Source organism: Pistacia vera, unplaced genomic scaffold (assembly GCF_008641045.1).
Source record: "Pistacia vera cultivar Batoury unplaced genomic scaffold, PisVer_v2 Contig427, whole genome shotgun sequence".
Taxonomy (NCBI): domain Eukaryota; kingdom Viridiplantae; phylum Streptophyta; class Magnoliopsida; order Sapindales; family Anacardiaceae; genus Pistacia; species Pistacia vera.
Genome location: NW_022196254.1, coordinates 238,613 through 266,429, shown reverse-complemented (window position 1 = coordinate 266,429; position 27,817 = coordinate 238,613). Strand labels below are relative to the sequence as shown.

The following is a 27,817-nucleotide window of genomic DNA, read 5'->3' as shown; positions in this document are numbered from 1 at the left end:
TATGTAACATTGCATGGCTCAAACTTGTTTCTTATTCGAGTAAAAATACAACCAAAAGAAAGTAGGCCAAGTCAAAACTTATCTCAGTTGTTGAAGAATGAAGAGTTGAACGCTTCAAAGTCCAAAATTAATACTTGGAAATTTAAGGTAGAGAGAGAGCCCCACTATTCATGTCTTATTTTACCACATTCAAATCATGCTTAGTTTATGGGTGCTTCTGCCATCTTTCTCTTAAACTTCCCTGAAGGTACTCTGCTTCACTGAATCATCACTTTTTTGGACACACCAAGGCACCAACTTTGATTTTTTTATGGTCTTCAGCGTTTACCATATACAGAAATTTTAACTTTGATTATTCAAACACAAACTGCCACCATTATATAAACTAGTGAACTGGCCAAACGTATGTGCTGAGTGGTCGGTCTTGAACTTACTGTTCTTTGAAACTTGAGACTTGAGAGCAGCGGTTTTGGGGCTTCGGCTGTGTATTTTTTTTAGGTGAGGGTTCTTGCTTCTAGTATTTTTCAGTTTCCTCTGAATGATGCATATTGATTTTAGTTTTATCTGGTATTTATGTATCTAAATCCATTGTTCATTGATAGAGTTGTACTCCTTTTTTGGTTAATTATTCTTAATCGGCAATTTTTTCATTTATTGAGATGTCTCCTCATATTTGCTTCATCTCTCTCTCTCTTTTTTTTTCGTCTACTCTTTTTCTTCTATGTAAAAGTAGCCAATTTTTGCCAACAGTTTGGTGTTTGGAAAAATAAAAAAGATAAATTCTGTCAATAGCCTGCTTTGTCATTTTCATTTTTTTTTTTTTTTTCTGGTGGAGTTGTAGTTTCTTTTCTTCTGTCTGCTTGTTTTTATTTCTTACTTTTCTATTTGGAATATGAAGCTGTGCATAGTTGTACCTAAGTGGTTATTTTCTGTTAATTCAAAAGATGAATAAGCATCAAAATATCTATTTATTTGAGAGTAAGATTTTTCTATCTGCTTCCCTTCATATTTAGCTCTTAAAAGTTACTAATTAAATTTTGCTCTACAGTCTAATTCTATTGAGCAGGTCGGTGGTTCTGGTACTGGCCTTGAATTTTGTCAGTCATTAAAGTCAATGGGACTTTCTCTTTCCTTACTCTTATCCACTTGGAATGAAGTCTTGCACAACTTCTTTGGTATCAAAAACACCGTTGGGAAAGTTGTTATTAGGTCCAACAGTTTTGGAACGAAAGGTGCAGAGATGGCCTTGAGTATAAAAAGCTTCAAGGAAGAAGATTCAGAAACCAATAGCAAGTTTGATCAATCTGATAAAAAGAAGATGGAGAGGTCAATAAGCTTCGAAGATTGGGATGCTGAGGAAGCAGAGCTTAAAGCATTTGAATCATCTAAAGAAGAAACTTTTAACCGTGAGACTTTAGGTTCAATCTCATTGAAGGATAAAACTCATGAAGTAGTTCGAATAATAAAACCCACGATATTGCTCCCTGAACCAGTGATATTTTTTTCTCCGAGGCCTGTTAGTGAGCTTGATGCTGCTGCCACTAAGGTTCAAAAAGTCTACAAGAGTTACCGGACAAGAAGAAATCTTGCAGATTGTGCTGTTGTGGTCGAAGAGCTCTGGTTTGTCTCTAGATGATCCAAGTTTCTTGGTGATTCATTGTTTGTTACTTTGTTCTTTCTAATGTTTCTTATATTGATTCACGTGTGGCAGGTGGAAGGCTTTAGATTTTGCAGCTCTGAAGCGAAGCTCAGTATCTTTCTTCAACATTGAGAAAACTGAAACTGCGGTTTCACGCTGGTCGCGGGCTAGAACAAGAGCAGCTAAGGTAATTTAAAGTTGTCACTGCAAATGATTGACTGAAATATGTTAAGTTTGTCTGTTTCTGACATTAAACATATAATTCTTTTCTGTTTGTAGGTTGGGAAAGGTTTGTCCAAAGATGAGAAGGCTCAGAAACTAGCTCTGCAGCACTGGCTTGAAGCTGTAAGTCCACATCCTTCCATCAAAATATCTGTCAATTGTCATGTCCTTTGATTGCATAATTTGCTGTTAGAAACTGTCTCATTCTGTTTTTGAGTTGCCTTAGGAATGATCCATCTGAATGGCTCAATTGGATGCAATAGCTTGAATTGGAAACATTAAAAACTGATGTCTGATTACATTTTGCTTTTATAAATTAGTGAAAAAAAGTTAATTAGGCTTTAGCCTCGACCTGTGAACTTAGCAAATACTCTTGTTAGATCCTGTAATTTTTAGAAGGAAACACTTCGCTTTGATGTTTCAAATCATTCAACTAAATTCTGAATTTTTTGTTTGTACAAATTTCTGTTTTGTTATAATCTAGATACTAACTTCTCACATAAGATTTTATCTGTATTAAGTTTGCTTTAGAATAATATTCTTTACTTTCTATTAACAATCTTAAATTTAGTTTTGGGGGCTGTTACCTGTTGTCTTAGCTGAATCCGAAACATATGGGGAGTCAAATGATTGCCTGGCTTTGTATCTTGAATTAGGTCTGAGGGTCATCATCAATAAGTTCATGTCGCTTAATGTTCCATTTTATTTTGCAGATTGATCCTCGCCATCGTTATGGACACAATTTGCATTTCTACTATGATGTCTGGTCTGATAGCAAAAGTACCCAACCTTTCTTCTACTGGTAAATATGCTCATGCTCAGTGAAACCAATTTCTTTGCCCATAACTGAATATCATCCATCTTTTACCAATCCTCTGAACTTTGATTTTCCTTCTGCACTGAAGGTTGGATATTGGTGATGGTAAAGAACTGAATCTTGAGAGATGCCCAAGGAATGAGCTACAACGCCAATGCATTAAATATCTTGGACCTGTAAGTTTTATCATCATTATATTTCGTACTCCTCTATCCCCACCTAAAGACCCCACATAACTTATTTGTGTATTGACATGGACCCTCTTGCACATTATGCACATCCACCTATTATTTGTACATTAGGCCTCTTTGAAATTTTTTTAAGTTCTGTTAAGATCTTATGTTGCACGTGCAGAAAGAGAGGGAAGCGTATGAAGTGATTGTGGAAAGTGGAAAGCTTGTTCAAAGGCAAACTGGAGTCCTTCTTAATACCACAGAGGGTTCTAAGTGGATTTTTGTACTTAGCACATCAAGAAACTTGTACGTGGGACAGAAGAAAAAAGGTGTTTTTCAGCACTCAAGTTTCCTATCTGGAGGGGCTACAACCGCCGCTGGAAGATTGGTAGCTCATGATGGGGTTCTTGAGGTATATTACCTGTGCCCATATCAGTTAATATCTCCATTCTCCCACATCTCAACTGAAGACAATTTTAAGCTAATTTTTCTTTTGCCTTCTTCAGGCTATATGGCCATATAGTGGTCACTATCTCCCAACTGAAGACAATTTTAAGGAATTTATTAGTTTTCTCGAGGAGCATAATGTTGACTTGACTGGTGTAAAGGTACTTAAATCTTCAAGCTTAAAACATCTCATCATTGGTCGGCATATATGTGGTCATGTTTACAATTATGTACTTGAAATATGCTTTGATTGTTTATAGTAGTCTGGTTGAAGTTTGTTACTGAGCCAACATCATGACCATTTTTCAAATCAATTCTTTTGCAGAGATGTGCAATAGATGATGACTACAGCTCATTTAGAGATTCTTTTGAAGAGTCTAAGCCAAAAGATGCAGAGGCTCTCCCCACCGTAGAATCAACAAACACGGATGCTGTGGATGTTACCAGGCCCATCAGTGATAAATGTAACAAACAAGATAGTATTGGCACCAATGCAGCCGATGTGGAAGCACCAGTGTATGACTTGTCCAGGCGTTTGTCATGCAAGTGGAGTAGTGGAGTTGGACCTCGCATTGGATGTGTGAGGGACTACCCACAAAATATGCAATCACAGGCACTGGAGCAAGTCAATCTATCTCCTCGAGTCACGCCTGGAAGCTCAAGGAACTTTGCTCCAATTCCTTCACCCCGACCTAGCCCAAAATATCGTGTCTCACCAAGGCTTGCATACATGGGACTCCCTAGCCCAAGGTTCTCCATTAATAATGCCAATTAGACTTCCTGCTTTTACAAAACTGGCGAATGACCATGTTTCTTGAGGTTTGTGGACTGCTGAGCAGCCGAACCTAATATATTCAAGACTTTGGGCAAGTTGAGCACTTCTCGTGCTAACTGAGTTTTGTATTATGAGGGTGCTCAGTCAAATAGGTTATTACATTTTTTTGTTCTTTGAATTGTATTTACCATTAACTAAATTGGGGCCTCTTTCTCAATTTCTTGCTGTAAGCTGTGAATATGAAGTTGCATTTGTAATTTTTGGAAAGATCCTGATATTCAAAGAGAGTTCCTCCTGTTTTCCCCTTTTGACTAACTGATGAGTGGTGTGGATTTGAAGAGTTGTTATTCAAGTTCAGCAAAAGAAAACAAAAAAAAAAAAAGGGCACGTGATACAAACATAAACCATGTTAAACTTTCATTGAACAGTGTGTTTGACTATTGACTCCAAATATTAAGAAAAGGCTATAGAGCACTCTCCTTTTGGGCTACTCCATGGCTTAGATTGAAGTCAACCTGGTCCAGGCAGGCCCAAATCCAAATTAGATCTAATCTCTTTGTAGTCTCAGCTAGGCATGTTAATGTCAGTTTTTTAAGGCATAGCTAAAATGAAGATGGAATTTGAAATGTAGGATAGAATATAATAATTTACCTACCACTACCAATAAGATAACTGGCTGCTGTTTGTATTGAACCTCGTTGTCAACGCCCCTTCCAAGTAAATTAAAAGTAACTCCTTTAAATGCTTGCTTTCATCTTTTGTACTTCTCAAAGCTCATTCATTGTTTTCAACTGCATGCTCTACACTGACTTGAGAAGAGAGAATCCAAGGACCTTATTCGTTGGTTGTTAAAGAATCTTTTTACTTCATATAGTGCATATTCAAGTTATTGCATTGGAAGGGTAAACCCTATTAAATCAACACTTAGCTTATCTCATATGGTCGAGTCCAGCTTCTCATTTGATTTTCCGATTCATCTACACTCAACAAATCACTTCTAGGGTTTTGATTTATGAACATTATTGAGCCATAACCATCTGAAAACCATATCCTAAAAAGAATTCAATTTTATACACGTTTTGCACATGTTAGGCCGAATTAGTTTTTTCTTCTTTTGATCATTAAGGTGTCTGGATCAGTTTGAGGTATTTCAATTAATCATTTAAGACCTGAAATTGTTAGTTGGATAAAAATTTTAATATTCACTCCTATTAGAGCTTAAGGGACTCGAACAACCGAATTCATTAGAAAACTCCTATTATTATTTTACCCACAGAGTTTATAATAATACATTTTAATTCAAAAAATTGTTTTTTTCCCATTTCATACAATTTGAAACTCAAACCAATAAAAGCTTTGGACCGTCTGATTGTGTATATGGGGACCCACAATGACGTGTCCCAATCCAAATGGTCCCGGAAATGAAAAGGGCACAGGTATTAAATTACTGAAAAACACCAGATATCTTCAGCGCGATGAGTCGGGACCTGGGAGATCCTTTGTCGGCATGCATGTTGTCTTTTTGTAACTTTTGATGGTAACTGACCAAAGGGGTCGTGCCTTTTCATGGTTTTTCGCAAAGTTAGTGGGCCTGTTTTCGTAAATTGCAGCAATTTCAGGGTCAGATTGTCACAGTCATTCCAAGGAATCGAGCGGGACGAGACGGCTCTATTTCTGTTTGTTGTTTGTGTTTGAATTTCAAATATCGAACCGTTCAATATTTGGACTATGTGACCCACTTTACTGGCATATCCAAAACTATCCCATTTCTCTGTCTCTCTGCTTTCACCATTTTTTTTTTCTTTTGATAATCATACTTGGTTTTGACATTTTGAGTATTACTTATTTGTCTTTTAACTCTCTCTTTTCCAGATAAGACTTTTTCTTTTTTGGTTTCAAATCGTTCATTTTTAACAAGTTCTGTTCTTTCAATCTTTCTTCTTCTTCTTCTTTAACACCTTTGGAGTTCTATTTCTTCATTCTGTCTCTTTTGATTTCTCTTTTATATTGTTTTCATCGTTCCAGAGTAAAACCCCGCGTTTTCATTTTAAATAGAGTTTGTTCTTTGGGCTCTTTGTTCTGAAAGCAACACTGTTACTTGCTTGTTCATCTCAAGCAAATGGGTGCTTCAGGAGGGAAATGGGTTAAAGCTCTTATAGGACTTAAGAAGCCCGAAAAAGATGACAATGTAGGCTACACCCTTGAGAAATCTTTTGCTTTTTCCATGCGTTTTGTTGGTTGGTTACTAAATAATCTTTTTTTATACATATATATATATACAGGAAAAGGTAGGCAACAAGAGCAAGAAATGGAAGCTGTGGAGGAGCTCTTCAGGGGATATGGGATCTTCATGGAAGGGTTTCAAAGGGAACCATAGAGCAGCATCAGAGTGCTCAGATTCTTCAACAAGAACTAATTCTTTCACGGCTGCGATGGCTGCAGTGCTTCGAGCTCCTCCTAAAGATTTCAGGGTTGTCCGGCAAGAATGGGCCGCCATCAGGATCCAAACTGCTTTTCGTGGCTTCCTGGTAACTGCTTTTTCTGATTCTTCATTTTTTTCTTTTCTTTTCTTTTCTTTTAGCGGATAAAAGATATGATACTAATTCCAAGTTGGATTTTGCCTATTTTAGAGACCATAGCTTCAGATGGATCCCCTCAACTAAGAGAAGTTCATATTTGTATAGGGATAACATGTATTTCAAAACAAGAACGTTAATATCATCTAGTAACAAAAAATAAATAAATCTTGAATCTTTGTAGGAAAGGAGCGTTAAACATTAAAAAAAAAAAAAAAAAGAACAAAAAATTAATTTTATTTTGAATGTAAATATCACTCCTTTCTAACTAAATTGGTTGATGAATTTCTGTAATGGAATATGCAGTAACGAAACTACTTTAGCTTATGCTCCACAGTTGCGGAGTTATTTGTTGCTGTTGTTCATTATTACTATACTGGGGTGTTTGATTGGGTGTAACGTGGGATTACTGAGATTATCTCATCTTATATTACTTGATTATTATGTTTGGTTGTCAAATAATATAAGATTTCGATAATCTTCAAATACTAATAGTAATTATTGTTGTTAATATTAAAAGTAATCAGATTACCTCCATTTTCTTAGATATTGTTATAATTCTCTCCCTTATTAATAAAATTTTAAGATAATAATGTCCTTATTTTTAAATTTATTTACATGAATGTTGTTTTTACTATTTCACCCTAATTAATTAACTTTTTGAATAAAATTACTCTTAAATTTAAAACAAATTACAGCTCACCCAAGCTACCATCCCCGTCTACCTGCCGCCATGGCTGGTCACCGTTGCCGCTAGAAAGGTGTACAAAAGGCCGAAAATGACCATATGGCGCATGGAGGTCATTTCCTGCCTTCCGTGCACAGTTAGGTTACCGGCAATCGATAGTAGCAGGGTTATGAGGGTGCTTTATTGATTTTCTAAACTTTTATTATGGGGTTATTTTTGTTAAGTTTTTAAATACAGAGAGTTGTATAATCTAAATAATAATCAATATTAAAAAATAATATAATAATAATATTTAATTAGAGGATAATACAGTAATTTAAATATTAGCATATTGTTTCATTTGTGAGGACTGTCTAATAAATGTAGGCGAGACGGGCATTGAGAGCTTTGAAAGGAGTAGTAAGGCTGCAAGCTCTGGTTCGTGGTCGACAAGTGAGGAAGCAGGCAGCTGTGACACTGAGGTGCATGCAGGCTCTTGTTCGAGTTCAGGCCCGAGTTAGAGCGCGTCGCGTAAGAATGTCCGTTGAGGGCCAAGCAGTGCAGGATGTGCTTAATAAAATACGCACCAAGGATGATATTTTGAAAGAAGCTGAGGTATCATAAACCTTCACTTGTGTTCCGAAACCAATTTATTTGTCATTAGTAGATGCATCTCATTCATTTACGTATTCATAAATTCGTAAAGTTTTCAACATTTGGTTCTGTAAATTTTCAGAAAGGATGGTGCGATAGTAAGGGGACTCTGCAAGATATTAAGGCAAAGCTTCAAATGAGGCAGGAAGGTGCTTTCAAGAGAGAAAGAGCAATAGCATATTCTCTTGCTCAAAAGGTATTAAGATAAACAAGATTTTTGAGTTTTATGCGTTATTCATTTTCACCTCCATTAAGGGATCTAAAATTTTTGGTTTTTCAGCAATGGAGTTCAAACCCCAATTCAAATAGTCGAACAAATGGTTCCATTTCATCTATCAAGAGTCAAGATTTTGACAAGAACAGCTGGGGATGGAGTTGGCTGGAACGTTGGATGGCCGCTCGGCCATGGGAGAGCCGATTGATGGAACAATCACATGCTGACCCTTCAGAAACTACTCCACCCTCAAAGAGTTGTGCAGATTATATTCTAGGTTCACGGTCTAAATCTTCAGAACCGTGCTCGGTAAAGATTAAAAAGAACAATGTTACCACTAGGATTTCTGCTAAACCTCCCCATATTGGGCAAGTTACACGTTCTTCTTCTAGCCCAAGTTCTGAGTTTCGATATGATGAGAGTTCAGCTTCATCATCAATATGCACTTCTACAACTCCAGTGTCAGGGAACACCTTTTTGCCCTCGGATAGAACAGAGGAGAGTGGTAATAGCCGGCCAAACTATATGAACCTTACTGAGTCAACAAAGGCGAAGCAGAGAATCAATTATTTATCTCACAGAATTCGGCAATCCATGGATGAGTTTCAGTTCCTGAAGAAATCAGCCGTTTTCTCTAATGGGGATTCGAAAAGCAGTGCAGGTTCTGATCCTTCAATCAATATGTCTAAGCCATTTTACCTGCCATCCCGATTGGATAAGAGCTCAATCAAAGTATGAAACAAAGGGAGCAGGGGTTTGTATGATTAGATGGATTAGTTTATGCTTTTTGAAGAAAGTTCAACAGCTTGTTGGGCACTGTTATTCAGAACGTGTATTTATATCAGTTGTCCTATGACTAAGCGGTACTTAGTCCTGGGGTAAGATTTGAGGCGTTTTCTTTTGTAAAATATGTTGTTCATGGTGTGGGAATTCATTCTTTGCTTTTCTTCTGCATGATAGTATGGTTGACAATTGACATATATTAAATCCATCAAATCTGGGAATTCTAACATTATCACTAGATATTAAAATAGTACTAAAATTAAGGTGATTCAACCAAGTTCTTGNACCGTCTAATAAATGTAGGCGAGACGGGCATTGAGAGCTTTGAAAGGAGTAGTAAGGCTGCAAGCTCTGGTTCGTGGTCGACAAGTGAGGAAGCAGGCAGCTGTGACACTGAGGTGCATGCAGGCTCTTGTTCGAGTTCAGGCCCGAGTTAGAGCGCGTCGCGTAAGAATGTCCGTTGAGGGCCAAGCAGTGCAGGATGTGCTTAATAAAATACGCACCAAGGATGATATTTTGAAAGAAGCTGAGGTATCATAAACCTTCACTTGTGTTCCGAATTCAATTTATTTGTCATTAGTAGATGCATCTCATTCATTTACGTATTCATAAATTCGGAAAGTTTTCAACATTTGGTTCTGTAAATTTTCAGAAAGGATGGTGCGATAGTAAGGGGACTCTGCAAGATATTAAGGCAAAGCTTCAAATGAGGCAGGAAGGTGCTTTCAAGAGAGAAAGAGCAATAGCATATTCTCTTGCTCAAAAGGTATTAAGATAAACAAGATTTTTGAGTTTTATGCGTAATTCATTTTCACCTCCATTAAGGGATCTAAAATTTTTGGTTTTTCAGCAATGGAGTTCAAACCCCAATTCAAATAGTCGAACAAATGGTTCCATTTCATCTATCAAGAATCAAGATTTTGACAAGAACAGCTGGGGATGGAGTTGGCTGGAACGTTGGATGGCCGCTCGGCCATGGGAGAGCCGATTGATGGAACAATCACATGCTGACCCTTCAGAAACTACTCCACCCTCAAAGAGTTGTGCAGATTATATTCTAGGTTCACGGTCTAAATCTTCAGAACCGTGCTCGGTAAAGATTAAAAAGAACAATGTTACCACAAGGATTTCTGCTAAACCTCCCCATATTGGGCAAGTTACACGTTCTTCTTCTAGCCCAAGTTCTGAGTTTCGATATGATGAGAGTTCAGCTTCATCATCAATATGCACTTCTACAACTCCAGTGTCAGGGAACACCTTTTTGCCCTCGGATAGAACAGAGGAGAGTGGTAATAGCCGGCCAAACTATATGAACCTTACTGAGTCAACAAAGGCGAAGCAGAGAATCAATTATTTATCTCACAGAATTCGGCAATCCATGGATGAGTTTCAGTTCCTGAAGAAATCAGCCGTTTTCTCTAATGGGGATTCGAAAAGCAGTGCAGGTTCTGATCCTTCAATCAATATGTCTAAGCCATTTTACCTGCCATCCCGATTGGATAAGAGCTCAATCAAAGTATGAAACAAAGGGAGCAGGGGTTTGTATGATTAGATGGATTAGTTTATGCTTTTTGAAGAAAGTTCAACAGCTTGTTGGGCACTGTTATTCAGAACCTGTATTTATATCAGTTGTCCTATGACTAAGCTGTACTTAGTCCTGGGGTAAGATTTGAGGCGATTTCTTTTGTAAAATATGTTGTTCATGGTGTGGGAATTCATTCTTTGCTTTTCTTCTGCATGATAGTATGGTTGACAATTGACATATATTAAATCCATCAAATCTGGGAATTCTAACATTATCACTAGATATTAAAATAGTACTAAAATTAAGGTGATTCAACCAAGTTCTTGGAACGAAGATTATTTTCAACAGTTTATTGATATACAAAGAGCTCTATCAAGAAAATATAGCATACACCATTTTTCATGTTCTCTTTATGACCCTAAGCTTTACCCCGTACTTGAAGTTGAGGACTATCCCATATTCAAGTTCTACTGGTGTTTCCATGTTGGGAGAATGTCGAAATAAATATTGCCTATATAAATGTATCAATGAGAGCTTTAATTCTTGCAAGGAAAATTTCTGACCAATGCATGCTCGGGGCCCAATTCCAAAGGGTATGAGAGCGTAAGGATGCCTTTGTTTCTCTTCTTCGCAGTTTGGATCAAACCTCTCTGGCTTGAACTCGTCTGGCTCTGGAAAGTTCTTTGGGTCTTTTGCTAGAACTCCGAGTGCTAACCAGACCCACGTACCCTGCTCATCCAAAAAACAAATCTAAAATGGTCAACACACACATTAACTTAGAAAGTAGCTGCTTTATATTTTAGTTTTACTGACAATACCTTTGGGAGATGGTAACCTCCTATCTCTACTTCTTTTGCTGTTTCTCTTGCAACTAATGGGGATACTAAGTAAAACCTCATAGCTTCCTTTATCACCTGTAATCTAACCATTAAACAATTTAATGAGATTTCCATTATTTGGTATGTCATATCTTATCAGTTTCATTGCAGATCATATAAGTGCGGTAAAACATCAACTGTAAACTAAAGCTTGCCTGATCAAGATAGGGAAATTTGTGTTGAAGATCAGGAGCGGTTGGCATCTGATCTCTTGGACCGAACCCATCAATCTCCGCAAGCAGCTTCTTCTCAACTTCTGGATGTCCAGCAACTAGATAGACAATTGAAGACAATGTAAAAGCTGTTGTTGCTGACCCAGCCAGTAGATGCTCGTAAGTAACTGCACTGATGTAATCAGGTGTAAAAACCTTCTTTGAAACAGTCTCTGATTCTCTTGCCTTCAATATGAGTGATAGCAAGTCCTTTGAATCTTGGTTGCTCTTTTTCATTCTCTTTGATACAATTTCATCAAGCCGGCCACTCAAATTCTTATTAGTCCTGTCAACTTTCCAGTCCATAGTGCCAGGTATTCTCTTCAGGATCTGCCTAAATGGCTCTTGAAGTATAGGAACAAGTAGACCTATTATGATGGATAAAGAGCCTGACAAATCCATCTTAAGTTGAGTTGTAGAGTAGATGTGCTGATTGATAAATTCTGAAACTTCGCTTACATTGTCTTGGTTATCAGGACTGTTCTTTGAATCACTGACAGATTGTGGTTTTGAGAGGCCAAAGTTGACGCCAAAAGCAGCTTGCCCTATTACATCTGTGGCCAATTGGAGGGAAAGATTGGAGAAAGTGATGTCTTCCTCTTTAAAGGAGTCTAGATTTTGTGTTGCAGATTCAATGAATGATTGCATGGTGGGCACTAGACTAGCCAGGTGAGATGGCTGATACACTGACAATATGGTGTTTCGCATGGTCGACCATATCGCATCCCTGCAAAGTACTCAAATTGCATGAAGCTTTTAGATCATGTGCATTCAAGTGCCTCCAATACTGCAACTAACATTACTAATAGAGAATAAGCACCTGGTGAAGAAAAGACCCTTCTGATGAAGAGGGGAAGCTGAAATGGGGGAAGGAATGCTTCTGTTGGGAATGTCTTTGAATTTCTTTATTCCAACTTCTCTACAGAGCTCTGGGTCAGCTATTATTATCAGTGGTTGTCTACCCATATGAAACCTGCTTCACCAAATTTGTAAACCCAGTTATATACACCTATACAAATTTTCTAGATTTGCAAAAAGATCTTTTTAGATATATGGAGGTTTGAATTCTTCTTGACAAGGAGATAACGTTACCATCCCTTTTTACTTCTAAAAATCTCTCAAAATACAAATCTTCATATCTCTATTTCTAATTAGTCAGGTCTGTCTTTAGAGAGTCTTAAAACTCATCAAATCCTTTATACATGAATTATTTTGCTTTTTCAATAAAAAATTATTAGAGTGGCAATAGTAAAATCTGATGGGGGAATGTTCATGAATTCATAGGCACAGATCAAACATAATTGTCAGAGGTATTGAAAGGACTAGTTGTCATAATTTGTATGACTTTAGCATCAGGCAAATATGTAGAAGGCAGCCAATTGGGCAAATTAACATAAGGTGGAACAAATATGGCCAGCCATTGAACATAATGTCAAAGGTCAATTTGGTATAATGCAAGCAATATCATCACAGTTATAGCTGGGTAAAAATATACTATATTTTTCCCCTTTCCAAATCTCTGCGCTTCTATTCTTATTTTGAAACTGAAGAATGGTGAGAATAAAATCCGACAGATAGCATGGCCTTCGTCACAGTTGCTTGAGGGAGAAAAGTATGCCAATTTCCTTGTTTTTCTATAAGTCTTTTTTAGAAGGGACACAGGAAACACTAACCAACAAAATGTTTGCAACAGAAAAAAGCACAGAAAGTCATATTAATAATCGTCTAAAGTTGCTGAAATTGAACAGCGATTTACAGGAAAATATTGTCAAGAAAGATTACTGTCTTACAATTCATCTGAAAAACATTGGCAAATACTAAAAGACATAAAATTTCATGAGTTTCGTGTTCTTAAAGTAAAGGGGAGGAGCGTTTTCTCGCTAAAAAACAAGAGGACAGACCTCTGAAACAGTAACAACGAGTCTACGACAATATCATAATCTAGTATAATTGTGGCTTCGTGTCGTGACACAGGCAAAGAATTTATATGAAGAAGAAAAACTGCAACTGACCTGAAAATAGGGCCATATCTTTTGGCAAGAATTGAAAATACATCAGGACCGTACTTTGCCATCAAGGGAATGTGTCCTACCAATGGGATTGGTGGGGGGCCGGGAACCTTCCTGACTCCCCAGTAAGGCCCATACAGGTAGCACAGAACTCCAGTTAGTATCGCCAGCAGTGTGAAGATTGCAGATGCAAAGGGATTACTTGTAAAAAACCACTCCATATTCATCAAGCTTTGAAGAAAATCACCTACTGAATCTATGTTTTTATGAGTATGAGAAACTTTTGTTGGACTTGGACAGAGCAGTGGGTATTTGAATGAGCATCTTTTTGAGCATTTGGTTGGTGTCGTTTTATGAATGATTACATTTGAGAATCAGACACCCAATTGTGAAAAATAAAATATGCTATTAGAGCAGTGGTGGTGTTATATTCTAGAATGATGTCGTTTCATGCTTTTAAGACTTTTAGGCCATGAAGGCACCATTATCAAGCTCATACAAAACATTCCATCAAACTCTCTCCACCGTTAATGAAATGAAATGACTCCAATACCTAATTCAGTTTGGTTTCTTTCCATAAATTGGATTATCTGTGATAATTGAAAGAAAGCCAGTCGTATTTTCAAAACTAGTTGTCTGATCTTGATTTTTTTTTTTTTTTTTCTTATTTCTAATCTCATTGTAGTTACATTTCCATCTGTAAGAAGTAAATTTCTTTATTATTTTTCATTTTATGAGATTAAATACAGTCGACTTTAGAAAAGGAACCTTTACTTGGTAAAAGATCTAACAAAACGTTAAAAAGGAGAGAATATCCTTCTTCAGGATAATCGTGGAGTTGCTTGAAGATGTTTTCTTTAAAATTGGAGGAGCATATTTAGCTACTCACCGACGAAACTAGAGCTTTAGTTGAAAAGGTGAGATAAGTAACACGAAGAGAGGATGGACTTGCGAAAGCTGGATGATGATAATTATCATGTTGAAAATATATCATATTTTGCTTCTGAACTCAAGTTAAGAATTTAATGGAATATTTTTTATTTTAGAGATATTTATTATAGTATTTAATTTAATGTTTTGTTTTTGGTTAAAACTTGAAATTAAGATGTAATTTTTTTGTCAAACAAAGAAACGTTTTGGTAGAAGGAATTGTGCCGCGGCACACGATGAAAAAGCTGTCACTAAAAGTCCAGAATGCTTGATGCCTAGACACTGTGCTGAGGCATGGTTTAGAATTTAAGTTTTAGATAAAATAATGAAATGAAGTTATTATCTGCTAACTATAATTTTATTTATCCCTTTAAAACCAATAAGGGAGAATATTAGGTTTATGTTTTAATTGATTTCAATAAATAAAACTTCTCTCCTTCTACACAAGTCTACCTCTCTACTTCGTTAAGGTCCCACATTGAAAACAAAAAATAAGGGGTAGAGACCCCCTTTGATAAATCGATTTTTCAAAGACAATTCTATCTAAACCCCAAAAGACCCACTGCCCCAACCCAATTCCTCTGAAAATTGATTTTATTGGCTTCTAATTTCCAACATTTTTAAAAGAAGGGAGAATGAAATTACTAAACAAACTAGATAGAGTGAAAGATAAATAGCACCATCTTTTGCTTATTTATTCCAAACAATTTTATCCACATTCTAGAGCTATTGATAAAAATAAATAGGATTGAAAAAACAATTCCCTTCTATCGGAATGTTTGATCATGTACAATAATAGACATGACTATGGGCCAATCTTCCCCGATTAAACCGAAGGCAGTTTCGGTTTAGAGAAACAAGATCCTCTGTCACAATGAAATTCTCCCCGATATACTACACATCTATGAATAACTACCAACAAACTGGGCACTAGCTTGGTAAATATTTGAACACACAATAAAACCTTAACTGAGCTAAAACTGGTGAGGTAGAAGATACATCTATACAAACTGCAACACCTCTTCCAAAAAATAAAGGGTCGAAGCACCGCCTTACAAATCTACGTCCCGTGATCGTAAGTCTGCCTGCAAAATGCAGCAAAGGGAAATACAGAATATCAAATTGGTGGAAAAGAGCAACACTAGAGAAAATGAATTAGTGAAACTAAAAAACTCAGATAGATTATCTTTCAAGGATACAGAAAAACAGGAACATATGTTGGCCTCTTTGCAACTTCCACCACTTCCTTCTGTATGAGAAACCATGTATACCTATCAGTCGTAAACAACAAATTTTACGAGCAACAAAATCAACCAAACAAGATTCATTAAACATACCATAAGGAGAAACAGGAATGGGGTTGCAGAGGCCAATTCAGCCTAAAACAATAACACAAACCGATTCTCTAACAGCAACGTATTTGGTCATGGTTTTGACCTGAGATAACCCATCTGATCCACAAGGTCTTGCAAGCCCTCGCCCCAATCAATAGGATCTGCAACCAAATCCTCTACTTGCACATCAGCTTCTGATTGATCACCCACCACAACTTCTTCCGCATTGCCGGCAAGCAGATCATCGGTAAACAAATCCTCCCAAGTTGTCTCATGCATAGCACCCAAATTGCCACTACTTGCGGGTATTGAACTGGGAATCGCGTTATTTAAATCACTGCTGGATTCATTGTCCAAGGCAGAAGAGAAAAATGTTTCTATATCGGTCTCCACGGTTGCCAATTCATCTTGATCTTGGATTTCATAATCCAAAACTTGACCACTTTCCTCTCCTGCAGGTGTCATAGTGATTGCTTCTTCTGGTATGTTCTCCATGCCGGAGCTGGCGGTTAGCCTCCGCTTCCTCCCAATTTCAACACCTCGCAATTCCCGTCTGTGTGCATTCCTTTGTGCAAATTGCTTGACAAATGCTGGATTGTTGAGTACTTTGGCAAGGAATGTCATCATTTGTTGTTGTTTCCTTTCAGTAGTTTCTAACCTATCCTCCATTGACATAATTTGGTCTCTTGATTGCTGTTGCTGTTGCCTTAGCTTCACAATTTCGGACATTAACAAACTTCTGTCTCTCTTTAGTCTTTCCAGCTCACCATCCAATCCGTATTGTCCCAATTCAACACAAGGTCCTCCTCCTTCTTGTTGTGTATTCTGTGAAATATGTCTTCTTCTTTTAATTGTCTTCAATAGATGCTTCTGTCCTCCCAAAAATCCTTCATTGGCGAATTCCCATCTATCGGGGTCAATCTTTCTAAAACCCTGAATCACACAGCAATATTGAACGGATTAGAAAATTTCTAAAATTGACCAAATCAACTAGAACCTCCACACAGGTTCATTTAATATAAGTACAACTAAATTAGTGCTGACCTAGTACAAATTATTCAGAAAAGAGAGTGACAGAAGAATATTGAACGCTATTCATAAACCCAGAAATCATAGGACCACATACTAACAGAATAACAAGAGATGATAACTAAACCCTTCCTGCTATTGTAAAATAAAGGAAACCAGAATCACTACAATCCAAGCCATAGATTGATTTAAAACTTTAGAATATAAAAATAACAAATTACAGTGAAATATTCAAAATTCTAAGATACCATAAAACAGAAAGGCAAATTACAAGACTTAAAAACCACCGGAAGGACATTTAGCTGTTAACTTTAATCAATGGAATCTAAATAACCATCGGCCATGATGAATTTCACCATCTAATATCTTATATCATATACATAATGAATTCACAGACCGAAAAACTAAAATTATAAAAAAGAAAATACATTTTTCAGTTGGAAAACTTACATATGTGTTGAGCTGGCGAATGAAGCTAGAAAAATTATTGTGCTTGAAGTACTTGGGAAGCAGAGTAATAGAAAACTTGTGAGAGTCCCAAACAACGAAGCTGTTGCGAGCTCTACTCCACGAAACAATGGAGTCAGTTAATGGGTCCTCCACCATTTCAAAGGTTTTTGTCAGAAATGGAGGCGGACCCGCATCGTGTAACCCCTCCATCGGTCGTGGTGAAAAGCTTGAAGATGATGAAGAAGAAGACGGAGCAGCTGATGGAGCTACACATGTCACTGTCTCCTTCTCCTCTTCCTTCACTATCACTGCCTCCATAGCTATAGCTTAACCGAGTTGCGTGAAACGATGACGAGTCAGGTGTTAAACTTAGGCGGGTTCAACTTAAAATTCTGTTGAAATGAGGAGAGAGAGTGTGAGATTATAAGGGAGGGGGAAGAACTGAAGAAGTTTCTAGAGAAGCAAAAGTCCAACCGAGTGAAGTGTCAGGTTCTTTTCAATTGGGAAGAAGCTTCTGCCATGTGTCCTCAGTGGGGTCAGCAAATCCAGCTTTCAAAGTTCTCGAAGGTTCCCGATGCTTCGAGGTCTATAAAAGAGTAAAGGAGACGGTGGAGAAACAGGAGTGGTAGCGCTAATCTGGGCCGTTGATTGTGAATCTAGAAGTTAAGCCACGATGGAGATCTCTTGACCGTAAAGTTGATTTGATGGTTGGTGCTGCCAAAGTTTATCCTGATATGGTAATATTGAACTTTTGTAAAATAAGTGTATCTTAGGGAGTACATGAATATCCATACCAAGATATTTGCTAAGTAAAATATGGGTTGAGCTAGACTGGACTAATAGAACAAGTTTGAGGCCCAATATATAAATGCAACTAAGCCCATGTTTACCCAATCGATTCATATGTCAATGGACCGTTTGATTGTGACAGAAATGGGTTCGTAGAGGTTCTTATATTTTTCAGGTTTTAGGAAATAGCCCAACACTACTGAGCCATAAAACCGAACTGTAGCTGAATCAACCGAAGCTAGCAAAAAAAAAAAAAAAAATTGAATGCAGATTCAGTTTTGCATTTGAATTTCTTCAATTTTGTTTTATATTTCCAAATGGATTGCACATCAAAATTGAAGAAAAGCAAAAGTGATTTAAAGTTATGAAGATGAATAAAAGAAAAAGTGATGATTTTCAAAGAAGAAATGAAGAATAGAAGATTTGAAGATGAAGAATGAAGATTTTGGGGGAAAACCGGTGGAAGAGTGAGAAAATGGGTTAGGGCTCGATGGTATGAAGATTTTGGGGGAAAATCGGGTTTAGGAATATAAAAGAGAGGGGAGGGGGTATGTTTGACCCTATTTTTGGGAAAAACTAGTTGGATCGACAGGTTGCTACAATATTCCGGTCCAACTGCAGGTGATTCTGAGTGAAATGACCTCCACAATTTTTAGGCTCTCCCGGCCCAGCTCACTGGCTAGATCTCCATCGAACCGGGCAGATTGGACCGGGTTTTAAAACCTTGACTTAAGTTGCAATAGTCAATACAAAGATACAATGGGTAATGATTTGTTTCTCATGCAAAAGTGTCTACATATAGCCGCAACCTTTTGATAACGTATGATAACACAAACATTGAAATCATGTTATATACTGATTTTATGAAAATATTTAACATGATCAGTGGTTTTAGCATGTGAAATAATTGTTTAAAATAATCCTTAATCAAATTAGTGTAACAGATTAGAAATTAATAAAGTTTAGCAAAAGATTTGACATGAGAATAATAAATAGGAAAGTGAGGAATGACAGATAGAAATAGAATAAACAGAAAAGATTAGATGAGAATTGAGATGCACATGATCATACCAAACTCCTTCATTACCTGACATAAGAAACTTCCACTTGAAGAGAATGACCGCCACTCATTTTTTTAATTCATTCCTTCCTCTTCATTTACTAAAACTGAATCTCACTCTTCCCTTAATTAATTAATTAATCACCTTAATTAATTAATTAATCACCGTGTATTTGATGCCGCTAAGAGTGTTTTAATCGTCATTGAGATATTAGAAACCAAGAGAGAATTATTGATGGAAGTAGGTTAGGCTTAGCCCTATATTTTTGTAACGTAGCCCTAGTCCACCAGGGTCTGGGTGACGGCTGACCTTTTTTTGGCCAAGATTGTCCACTCTCTTTCTCTAATTTATCATATTATAATATTCCCTCTAATTCGATAAAACATAAAATATCGAGGAAAGCTAAGAAAACGTGTGGAGTTGTATTGCATATTTTATTTATTCTAACAATCTTACTTAATTGTTATATTATAGCATAATGCAAATTTGTTGAACTGTGTTTGTGCCGTGTTTATACTAACAAGATAATTACGTAAATTTCTTGATAAAATCTATACAATGATTTATAATAAATTAGTATTTTAATACTAGATTAATACGAAGATAATAAACAAACACAAAGAGCAAGAAATTTATAAAGTTATTCGGATACAAGACGCAAATCCTATATCGTCAATTGTTATTTTATTACATTTCTTATTTGTTTTTCATATACAAACGAGTTTAGCTCTTAGTATATATTGGACAGTTTTTAATGACAGGAAAAAAGGGATCCAAAACCTCTTTATATTAAGGTGAGAGATTAATTTATATACTAATATATTAATGAACTTACAAACGAAGTAATCCTCATATAAAGTGATATATGATCGGATTAACAATACAACCTTGAAACTTATTAATAAAATAATTATTGCTAAACTTATAAATAAAATAACCCTCTCATAGAATAAGTGACACGTAATCTAGATGACAGTATAATCTTAGAGTACGTGACGTTAATTAGTATGCTTAGACTATATAACGTGTATTGTTGTCATATCTCTAAGGTTACACGAATTACGGGATAAACGAACTACTTATCATTCATTTGATTTTAATGCATATACTATAGTCTAACTTAAACTTACAAATAACATCAACTTGTTTATCTATAAAAGTATAAATCCACTTTAATAAACATTTTCTTAGATGCAATAAATGACATTAAAAATTTTCGAAAACAAAAAATGATACGCGTTCAATTATTATGGAAGACATTAAAAGCAGGCACCTCTGTCCATATCATTTCTTCTACCTAACCCTAGCTATTTGTCTCATTTTGGATGGTTTAAATGATACCCGACATAATTATTTTTCATTGTCTCATCATATCTCCCCCACAGACGCCACCATCAAACCTCACAAATCACCCCACAGCCACGTGTACGGTCAACAAGCAATCATATTATGATGACTGCGGACATTACGTTGATACGGGTTTAAGAAAGGAAATCCCCTTCTTTCGAAACGGAGGAACTGGGTTATTAATCTCAGTTATGACTTGTGAGCCGACAAAGATTCAGATCATGACATCAATGGGCCCCTCTTGTGACCTATGCTTGTCGTAAAATATCGCGTAACCCATGTGTCAGCTTCAGTTAGTCAACGAGATTACAAGTAAAGAGTCCAAAAATTTAAATAATTGAAAGCCAGCGGCGCCGGCAGGTTCAACCATAAACACAAGGGGCTCATCTATCGTGCACCCATAGAGTCATGCACATTAGGGAGGATCCGTCAAGTGAAATATCAACATATATCTATTCGGATGCGGGTACGGGTTCCTGACATAAGCTGTACACTTATTATTTCTGATCACTGCTTCTGGAAGCTAAGGTCATGCGGTGGCTCACGTGGGGGCTGCTCCTTAACGAATCGTGTAAGAAGGGCAATCAAAACCAGTACTGTTATACGCTCGTATGGGCCGCGTGGGGTTTAAGAGTTATGATCAAAATTCGAATGGAACGAAAGTCGTCATTAAAAAAGCTGTGAACACTCCATAATACAGCAAAATTATTACTTTAAATTAATTAAAGACTCAGTTATATGAAAATGTGTTAGATCGGTTAGGATAAGTAGGTGATTAATATGTTTGGTTGAAAAGATAAATTGGTAGGTATATTATATAGATTACTAAATTACTATTTTTTTTTAATATTAATATAATAGTATCTTTCATTATTATTTTTTGAATAATTTCTTTTAATCTTCAATTTTTCAGATTTAACAAAAACATCTTAACAACAAAAAAATGTTTTAAACTTAATAAAAACACCCTTACCCACCCCAAGCCGCTGTCGGCCATAAATTTATAATCTATGGTCAGAAAAGGCCTCACCGGCCCAGGGCCAATCAAACACCATTATAGCAACCTTTGGTGGCGGTCCACGATGGCTGGCGGTGGTGGCTAGTTTTAGGTACAATGACATTTCTGTAAATAATGACAATAATAAGGCAATGTCATCCGAAAAATTTAAAAAGTGAGGACAAAAGGGTCTGTATGAGTGAATTGAATTGGGTGTTTTATAAATTTTAACAAATATAAGGCTAATTTGGACTAATTGGTCAACTGTTTAAGGGCAATATGGGAAACAAAATTAGATTACCTTAGGTAAGTTTTAATAACAACCCCCTCCCCCCCTCGGTATTAATATTCCCAACAACTTACCCCCCAAATGCCACTGTTTGTCATAAAAGATTTTGGGAATAATTTTTTACAAACCAACCAAACATCATCATCAGTTCAATTTAAAAAATGTTACTCTAGTTATGTAATATTAATCTCATCCAAACGGGCCCTTTAAATTAATTAAAGACTCACTTATCTGAAGATACATTAAATTAATGACGATTTCTATTAAATTACAGGGTGTTTTTAACACTAATTACTTGCATATGATAATAGATGCATGAGTAATGTTAAGTCTACAATCTAATTTTACAATTTTCTCTCACAATCCTTAACGTAGCAGTCCGTAATTGATTAACTCACAAATGGGTCCTGTTTGGCTTGCTATGGGTCTCGTTTGCCTATTTGTGAGCTAACCACAAACCAATTACAAGTTACCACATGAGGGGTTGTGAGAAAAGGTTATAAGCTGCCTATTTGCGAACTAACTACAAACCAATTACGAGTTGTCACGTGAGAGGTTATGAGAAAAGATTGTGAGTTATCTATTTGCGAACTAACCACAAACCCATTTCGAGTTGCCATGGGGGGGGGGGGGGGGGGGGGGGGGGGGGGGTTGTTATATTATAGCATAATGCAATTGTTGAACTGTGTTTTGTGCCGTGTTTATAACTACAAGATAATTACGTAAATTTCTTGATAAAATCTAACAATGATTTATAATAAATTAGTATTTTAATACTAGATTAATACGAAGATAATAAACAACACAAAGAGCAAGAATTATTATAAGTTATTCGATACAGACGCAAATCCTATATCGTCAATTGTTATTTTATTACATTTCTTATTTGTTTTTCATATACAAACGAGTTTAGCTCTTGAATATGCAGTTTTTAATGACAGGAAAAAGGGATCCAAAACCTCTTTATATAGTGAGAGATTAATTTATATACAATATATTAATGAACTTACAAACAATAAACATAAAATATCGAGGAAAGCTAAGAAAACGTGCGGAGTTGTATTGCATATTTTATTTATTCTAACAATCTTACTTACTTGTTAGAATAATACTATATTTACCGACCCAAATACTGATTTTTATATACCGATTCACTACCCAACAACCCAAATCTAAAAATTTAACTCAAGTCGGTATGTAAAATCTGTGGCTGAGTCGGTAAGCCTAGCATCACTGTACTTGTTATATTATAACATAATGCAAATTTGTTGAACTTTGTTTGTGCCGTGGTTATACTAACAAGATAATTACGTAAACTTCTTGATGAAATATATGCAATTATTTATAGTAAATTGATATTTTAATATTGGATAATACGAAGATAACAAGCAAACAGAAAGAGCAAGAAATTTATAAAATGATTCGAATGCAAGACGTAAATCCTATATCGTCTATTGTTATTTTATTATATTTCTTACGAGTTTTTCACATACAAGCGAGTTTAGCTCTTAGCACATGTGGAGCGGTTTTTAATGACAAGAAAAAACGGTCTAAAACCTCCTTATATTAAAGTGAGGGATTAATTTATATATTAGTATATTAGTAAATTTACATATAAAGTAATTTTCACATAAAGTGATATAACAACACAATCTTGAGACTTATCAATAAAGTAATTATTATTAAATTTATAAATGAAGTAACTCTCTCATAGAGTAGTGTCACATAACCTAGATGACAGTATAGCTTTAGAATACATAACGTGAATCTATTTTTTATGGATTTATCATACAACAAAATGGTTATGCTTAGACTTTATAACATGTATTGTTGTCATATCTCTAAGGTTACACGAATTACGGGATAAATGAACGACTTATCATTCATTTGATTTTAATGCACATACTATAGTCTAACTACTTAAACTTACAAATAACGTCAACTTGTTCATCTATAAAAGTATAAATCCATTTTAATAAACATTTTCTTAGATGTAATAAATGACATTAAAAATTTTCGAAAACAAAAAATGATACGCGTTCAATTATTATGGAAGACATTAAAAGCAGGCACCTCTGTCCATATCATTTCTTCTACCTAACCCTAGCTATTTGTCTCATTTTGGATGGTTTAAATGATACCCGACATAATTATTTTTCATTGTCTCATCATATCTCCCCCACAGACGCCACCATCAAACCTCACAAATCACCCCACAGCCACGTGTACGGTCAACAAGCAATCATATTATGATGACTGCGGACATTACGTTGATACGGGTTTAAGAAAGGAAATCCCCTTCTTTCGAAACGGAGGAACTGGGTTATTAATCTCAGTTATGACTTGTGAGCCGACAAAGATTCAGATCATGACATCAATGGGCCCCTCTTGTGACCTATGCTTGTCGTAAAATATTGCGTAACCCATGTGTCAGCTACAATTAGTCAACGAGATTAAAAGTAAAGAGTCCAAAAATATTAATAAAGTGAAAGCCAGAGGCGCCGGCAGGTTCAGACCATGAATACAAGGGGCTCATCTATCATGCACCAATGGGGCGTTTGATTCAGAAATGTTAGATTATTGAGAATGTTAAATTACTGAAAAGATAGATTACCTTGAAAGATTACTGAAAATCTTTAGAAAAATATGTTTGATTAATTAGTGGGTATGTTATATTAATATGTTTAGTTATGGGGAATAAATTGGTGGGTATGCTATTTAAATTACTAAATTGTCCCTTTTTTAAATATTAATATAAAATTATTTTTATTATTAATTTTTGAACAATTTTTTTTACCCCCAATATTTCAGATTTAGCTAAAACACCCCCGCTTATATAAAACATTAATTTATGATGAAATCACCCCCACCTCCTGCCGCCACCGCGAACCACTGCCGGATGTCCCCGTAAGTACGNCCATCAAACCTCACAAATCACCCCACAGCCACGTGTACGGTCAACATGCAATCATATTATGATGACTGGGGACATTACGTTGATACGGGTTTAAGAAAGGAAATCCCCTTCTTTCGAAACGGAGGAACGGGGTTATTAATCTCACTTATGACTTGTGAGCCGACACAGATTCAGATCATGACATCAATGGGCCCCTCTTGTGACCTATGCTTGTCGTAAAATATCGCGTAACCCATGTGTCAGCTTCAGTTAGTCAACGAGATTACAAGTAAAGAGTCCAAAAATTTAAATAATTGAAAGCCAGCGGCGCCGGCAGGTTCAACCATAAACACAAGGGGCTCATCTATCGTGCACCCATAGAGTCATGCACATTAGGGAGGATCCGTCAAGTGAAATATCAACTATATATCCATTCGGATACGGGTACGGGTTACTGACATAAGCTGTACACTTATTATTTCTGATCACTGCTTCTGGACGCTAAGGTCATGTGGTGGCTCATGTGGGGGCTGTTCCCTAACGAATCGTGTAAGAAGGGCAATCAAAACCAGAATTGTTTTACGCTCGTATGGGCCGCGTGGGGTTTAAGAGTTATGATCAAAATTCGAATGGAATGAAAGTTTTAATTAAAAAAGCTGTGGACACTCCATAATTCAGCAAAATTATTACTTTAAATTAATTTAAGACTCACTTATATGAAAATGTGTTAGGTTGATTAGAATAAATTGATGAATAATATGTTTAGTTAAGAAGATAAATCGGTAGATATATTATATAGATTATTAAATTATTCACCTTTTTAAATATTAATATAATAGTATTTTTTATTATAATTTTTTAAATAATTTATTTTAATTTCCTACTTTTCAGATTTAGCAAAAACATTATAACAACAAAAAACTTTTTAAACTTAATAAAAACAACCCTACCCATCCCAAGCCACTACCAGCCATAAATCTATGATCTATGGTCGGAAAAGGCCTCATGGCGCACGGTCGATCGTAAGCCATTATGGCGACTTTTGACAACCTCCGGTGGCAGTCCACGATGGCTGGCAGTGGTGTCTAGTTCTAGGTCTAATGACATTTCTGTAAATAATAACAATAACAAGGGCAATGTCATTTGAAAATTTTAAAATGTGAGGACAAAAAGGTCTGTATGAGTGAATTGAATTGGGTGTTTTATAAATTTTAACAAATATAAGACTAATTTGAACCAATTGCTCAATTGTTTAAGGACAATATGGGAAACAAAATTATATTACCTTAGGTAACTATCAATAATCCCCCACCCCCACCCCCCCGCGTATTAATATTCCCGACAACTTACCTCCCAAATGTCACTATTTGTCATAAAAGATTTTGAGAATAATTTTTTACAAACCAATCAAACATCGTCATCATCTCAATTTAAAAAATGTTACCCTAGTTATATAATATTACCTTAGGTAACTATTAATAACCCCCCACCCCCACCCCCCCGCGTATTAATATTCCCGACAACTTACCTCCCAAATGTCACTATTTGTCATAAAAGATTTCGAGAATAATTTTTTACAAACCAACCAAATATCGTCATCATCTCAATTTAAAAAATGTTACCCTAGTTATATAATATTAATCTCATCCAAACAAGCCCTTTAAATTAATTAAAGACTCACTTATTTGAAGATGCATTAAATTAATAATGATTTCTATTAAATTACATGGTGTTTTTAACGCCAATTACTTGTACATGATAATAGATATATGAGTAATGCTAGATCTACAACCCAATTTTATAATTTTCTCTCACAACCCTCGATGTAGCAGTCTGTAATTGGTTAACTTGCAAATGAGTCATGTTTGGCTTGCTATGAGTCTCGTTTGCCCATTTGCGAGCTAACCACAAACCAATTACAAGTTGCCACGTGGGGGGTGTAAGAAAATGTTGTGAATTGCCTATTTGCGAGCTAACTACAAACCAATTGCGAGTTACCACGTGGAGGGTTATGAGAAAAGGTTGTGGATTGCCTATTTGCGAGTTAACCACAAACCAATTAGGAGTACTCATGTGGGGGATTGTGAGAAAATGTTGTAGACCTAATATTATTTTGATAGATTTTATTTTGTATTGAAGTGATTATGCACCATGGAAGGCTCACGCGCCGGGAGAGATGTGTGGATATTAATTGCTTGAAAGTGATGGTCTTCATGGACAAATGAATCAATAGTTCATTATTTTATAAGGTATATAATACAGGGGATATAACAACCCCAACTCTATTTACAACTCTGCCGGACAAATAAAGTCGGTTCAGTGATGATATACTACTGCTTACATTATATGTAAAAGATTATAGTTTTTTTAAAATCCTGCGGGTCAACTTTAGTGTTCCCTACATTAATGTTATAAATACGTCCAAATTCTTGATAGTCAAATTTAGTGGCACTTGTGTTCATGGAGTTAATAAATGCAAATGGACCCATTGAGCAGTGTTTTAAGTTGTGAAGGATTATGGTTATTGACGAAAGGGTACGCTAGGTAACACCTGAACGTACGTCATCACGACGGAGGCCGGCTGGATATTGTACATTGTGTTCAGACTTCAGAGTTCAGACTGTTTCCCTGCAATACAAATAATAATTACCTTGTTCACAAGGGCAGAGGGGACAGGAGAAGGAAAGGACGATATGGGTTTAAACTTCAAGTGAAACAGAAAATAATTGAAGGTGCAGACATTTAAATTTATAGTTAGCATGGAAAAAGATACAGTGCATCAAGTGATTTAGCTTTCACGTGGACGTTCATTTAATTCATAGTCCTTTTGGCAATCCTTATGCACAATAAATCCATAGGTATATATATTTAACATGTATGGAAAAAAACAGTGCATCAAGTGCTTACAGGTTTGACATCAATTTTTCAATTAATTCTTCGTCCTTTAAAGCAATCTGTATACACAATAAAGACTAACAAGTAACAATTACTGTGTGTGATGTATAGGTGATATATATATTGGTGGATGATTTTGTGCGTTGCTGTTTGTTATAGTGCCGGTTCTGAGAGTGATATTGAATTGAGATGGTTTGTATTAATTTTGT

At 36.0% G+C, this 27,817-nt stretch overlaps 5 protein-coding genes across 10 annotated transcripts; 3 read left to right on the top strand and 2 right to left on the bottom strand.

Moving 5' to 3' along the window:
* Positions 1-235: 235 nt before the first annotated feature.
* On the top strand, positions 236-4,370 carry LOC116143168 (IQ domain-containing protein IQM1). Of its 3 annotated transcripts, none has more exons than XR_004130093.1 (10): positions 236-498; positions 1,067-1,620; positions 1,712-1,826; positions 1,919-1,984; positions 2,575-2,663; positions 2,767-2,854; positions 3,033-3,263; positions 3,358-3,459; positions 3,624-4,132; positions 4,167-4,370. XR_004130093.1 is itself a non-coding variant. In XM_031428593.1 (9 exons), the coding sequence occupies exons 2-9, from the start codon at positions 1,115-1,117 to the stop codon at positions 4,071-4,073; spliced, it is 1,647 nt and encodes a 548-aa protein (XP_031284453.1). In that variant the 5' UTR covers positions 237-498; positions 1,064-1,114; the 3' UTR covers positions 4,074-4,370. The 3 variants fall into 3 exon arrangements, 1 of the variants encoding a protein (XP_031284453.1); XR_004130092.1 differs by having other exon boundaries at positions 237-498; positions 1,064-1,620; XM_031428593.1 differs by having other exon boundaries at positions 237-498; positions 1,064-1,620; positions 3,624-4,370.
* Positions 4,371-5,882: 1,512 nt separating this feature from the next.
* LOC116143252 (protein IQ-DOMAIN 1-like) lies at positions 5,883-9,008 on the top strand. Its single transcript, XM_031428705.1, has 5 exons — positions 5,883-6,261; positions 6,356-6,601; positions 7,704-7,931; positions 8,053-8,166; positions 8,251-9,008. Exons 1-5 carry the CDS (start codon positions 6,193-6,195, stop codon positions 8,920-8,922), a joined length of 1,329 nt encoding a protein of 442 aa, XP_031284565.1. The 5' UTR covers positions 5,883-6,192; the 3' UTR covers positions 8,923-9,008.
* An 85-nt stretch (positions 9,009-9,093) lies between these two features.
* On the top strand, positions 9,094-10,689 carry LOC116143184 (protein IQ-DOMAIN 1-like). The gene is made up of 4 exons (XM_031428614.1): positions 9,094-9,105; positions 9,271-9,498; positions 9,620-9,733; positions 9,818-10,689. The coding sequence occupies exons 1-4, from the start codon at positions 9,094-9,096 to the stop codon at positions 10,487-10,489; spliced, it is 1,026 nt and encodes a 341-aa protein (XP_031284474.1). The 3' UTR covers positions 10,490-10,689.
* An 81-nt stretch (positions 10,690-10,770) lies between these two features.
* On the bottom strand, positions 10,771-14,254 carry LOC116143208 (cytochrome P450 711A1). Of its 2 annotated transcripts, none has more exons than XM_031428635.1 (5): positions 13,595-14,250; positions 12,403-12,555; positions 11,526-12,309; positions 11,311-11,406; positions 10,771-11,221 (listed from the first exon to the last, which is right to left on the bottom strand). In XM_031428635.1, exons 1-5 carry the CDS (start codon positions 13,816-13,818, stop codon positions 10,892-10,894), a joined length of 1,587 nt encoding a protein of 528 aa, XP_031284495.1. In that variant the 5' UTR covers positions 13,819-14,250; the 3' UTR covers positions 10,771-10,891. The 2 variants fall into 2 exon arrangements, with proteins under 2 accessions (XP_031284495.1, XP_031284496.1); XM_031428636.1 differs by having other exon boundaries at positions 10,989-11,221; positions 11,311-11,413; positions 13,595-14,254.
* Positions 14,255-15,269: 1,015 nt separating this feature from the next.
* On the bottom strand, positions 15,270-17,763 carry LOC116143209 (heat shock factor protein HSF30). Of its 3 annotated transcripts, none has more exons than XR_004130095.1 (3): positions 17,335-17,763; positions 15,859-16,788; positions 15,270-15,770 (listed from the first exon to the last, which is right to left on the bottom strand). XR_004130095.1 is itself a non-coding variant. In XM_031428637.1 (2 exons), the coding sequence occupies exons 1-2, from the start codon at positions 17,650-17,652 to the stop codon at positions 15,946-15,948; spliced, it is 1,161 nt and encodes a 386-aa protein (XP_031284497.1). In that variant the 5' UTR covers positions 17,653-17,763; the 3' UTR covers positions 15,270-15,945. The 3 variants fall into 3 exon arrangements, 1 of the variants encoding a protein (XP_031284497.1); XR_004130096.1 differs by having other exon boundaries at positions 15,270-15,767; XM_031428637.1 differs by having other exon boundaries at positions 15,270-16,788.
* Between the last annotated feature and the right edge of the window lie 10,054 nt (positions 17,764-27,817).

Excerpts from the sequence above, each read along its gene's own strand:
- LOC116143168 (XM_031428593.1), top strand. The coding sequence starts at position 1,115 with ATGGGACTTTCTCTTTCCTTACTCTTATCCACTTGGAATGAAGTCTTG. Across the intron at positions 2,855-3,032 it reads GCATTAAATATCTTGGACCT|AAAGAGAGGGAAGCGTATGA; the intron begins GTAAGTTTTATC and ends TTGCACGTGCAG. Across the intron at positions 3,264-3,357 it reads CTCATGATGGGGTTCTTGAG|GCTATATGGCCATATAGTGG; the intron begins GTATATTACCTG and ends TGCCTTCTTCAG.
- LOC116143209 (XM_031428637.1), bottom strand. The coding sequence starts at position 17,652 with ATGGAGGCAGTGATAGTGAAGGAAGAGGAGAAGGAGACAGTGACATGT. Across the intron at positions 16,789-17,334 it reads TTCGCCAGCTCAACACATAT|GGTTTTAGAAAGATTGACCC; the intron begins GTAAGTTTTCCA and ends TGTGTGATTCAG.
- LOC116143184 (XM_031428614.1), top strand. Across the intron at positions 9,499-9,619 it reads ATATTTTGAAAGAAGCTGAG|AAAGGATGGTGCGATAGTAA; the intron begins GTATCATAAACC and ends GTAAATTTTCAG. Across the intron at positions 9,734-9,817 it reads CATATTCTCTTGCTCAAAAG|CAATGGAGTTCAAACCCCAA; the intron begins GTATTAAGATAA and ends TTGGTTTTTCAG.
- LOC116143252 (XM_031428705.1), top strand. The coding sequence starts at position 6,193 with ATGGGTGCTTCAGGAGGGAAATGGGTTAAAGCTCTTATAGGACTTAAG. Across the intron at positions 6,602-7,703 it reads CTGCTTTTCGTGGCTTCCTG|GCGAGACGGGCATTGAGAGC; the intron begins GTAACTGCTTTT and ends TAATAAATGTAG. Across the intron at positions 8,167-8,250 it reads CATATTCTCTTGCTCAAAAG|CAATGGAGTTCAAACCCCAA; the intron begins GTATTAAGATAA and ends TTGGTTTTTCAG.
- LOC116143208 (XM_031428635.1), bottom strand. The coding sequence starts at position 13,818 with ATGAATATGGAGTGGTTTTTTACAAGTAATCCCTTTGCATCTGCAATC. Across the intron at positions 11,407-11,525 it reads AATTTCCCTATCTTGATCAG|GTGATAAAGGAAGCTATGAG; the intron begins GCAAGCTTTAGT and ends GTTAGATTACAG. Across the intron at positions 11,222-11,310 it reads GAGGTTACCATCTCCCAAAG|GGTACGTGGGTCTGGTTAGC; the intron begins GTATTGTCAGTA and ends TTGGATGAGCAG.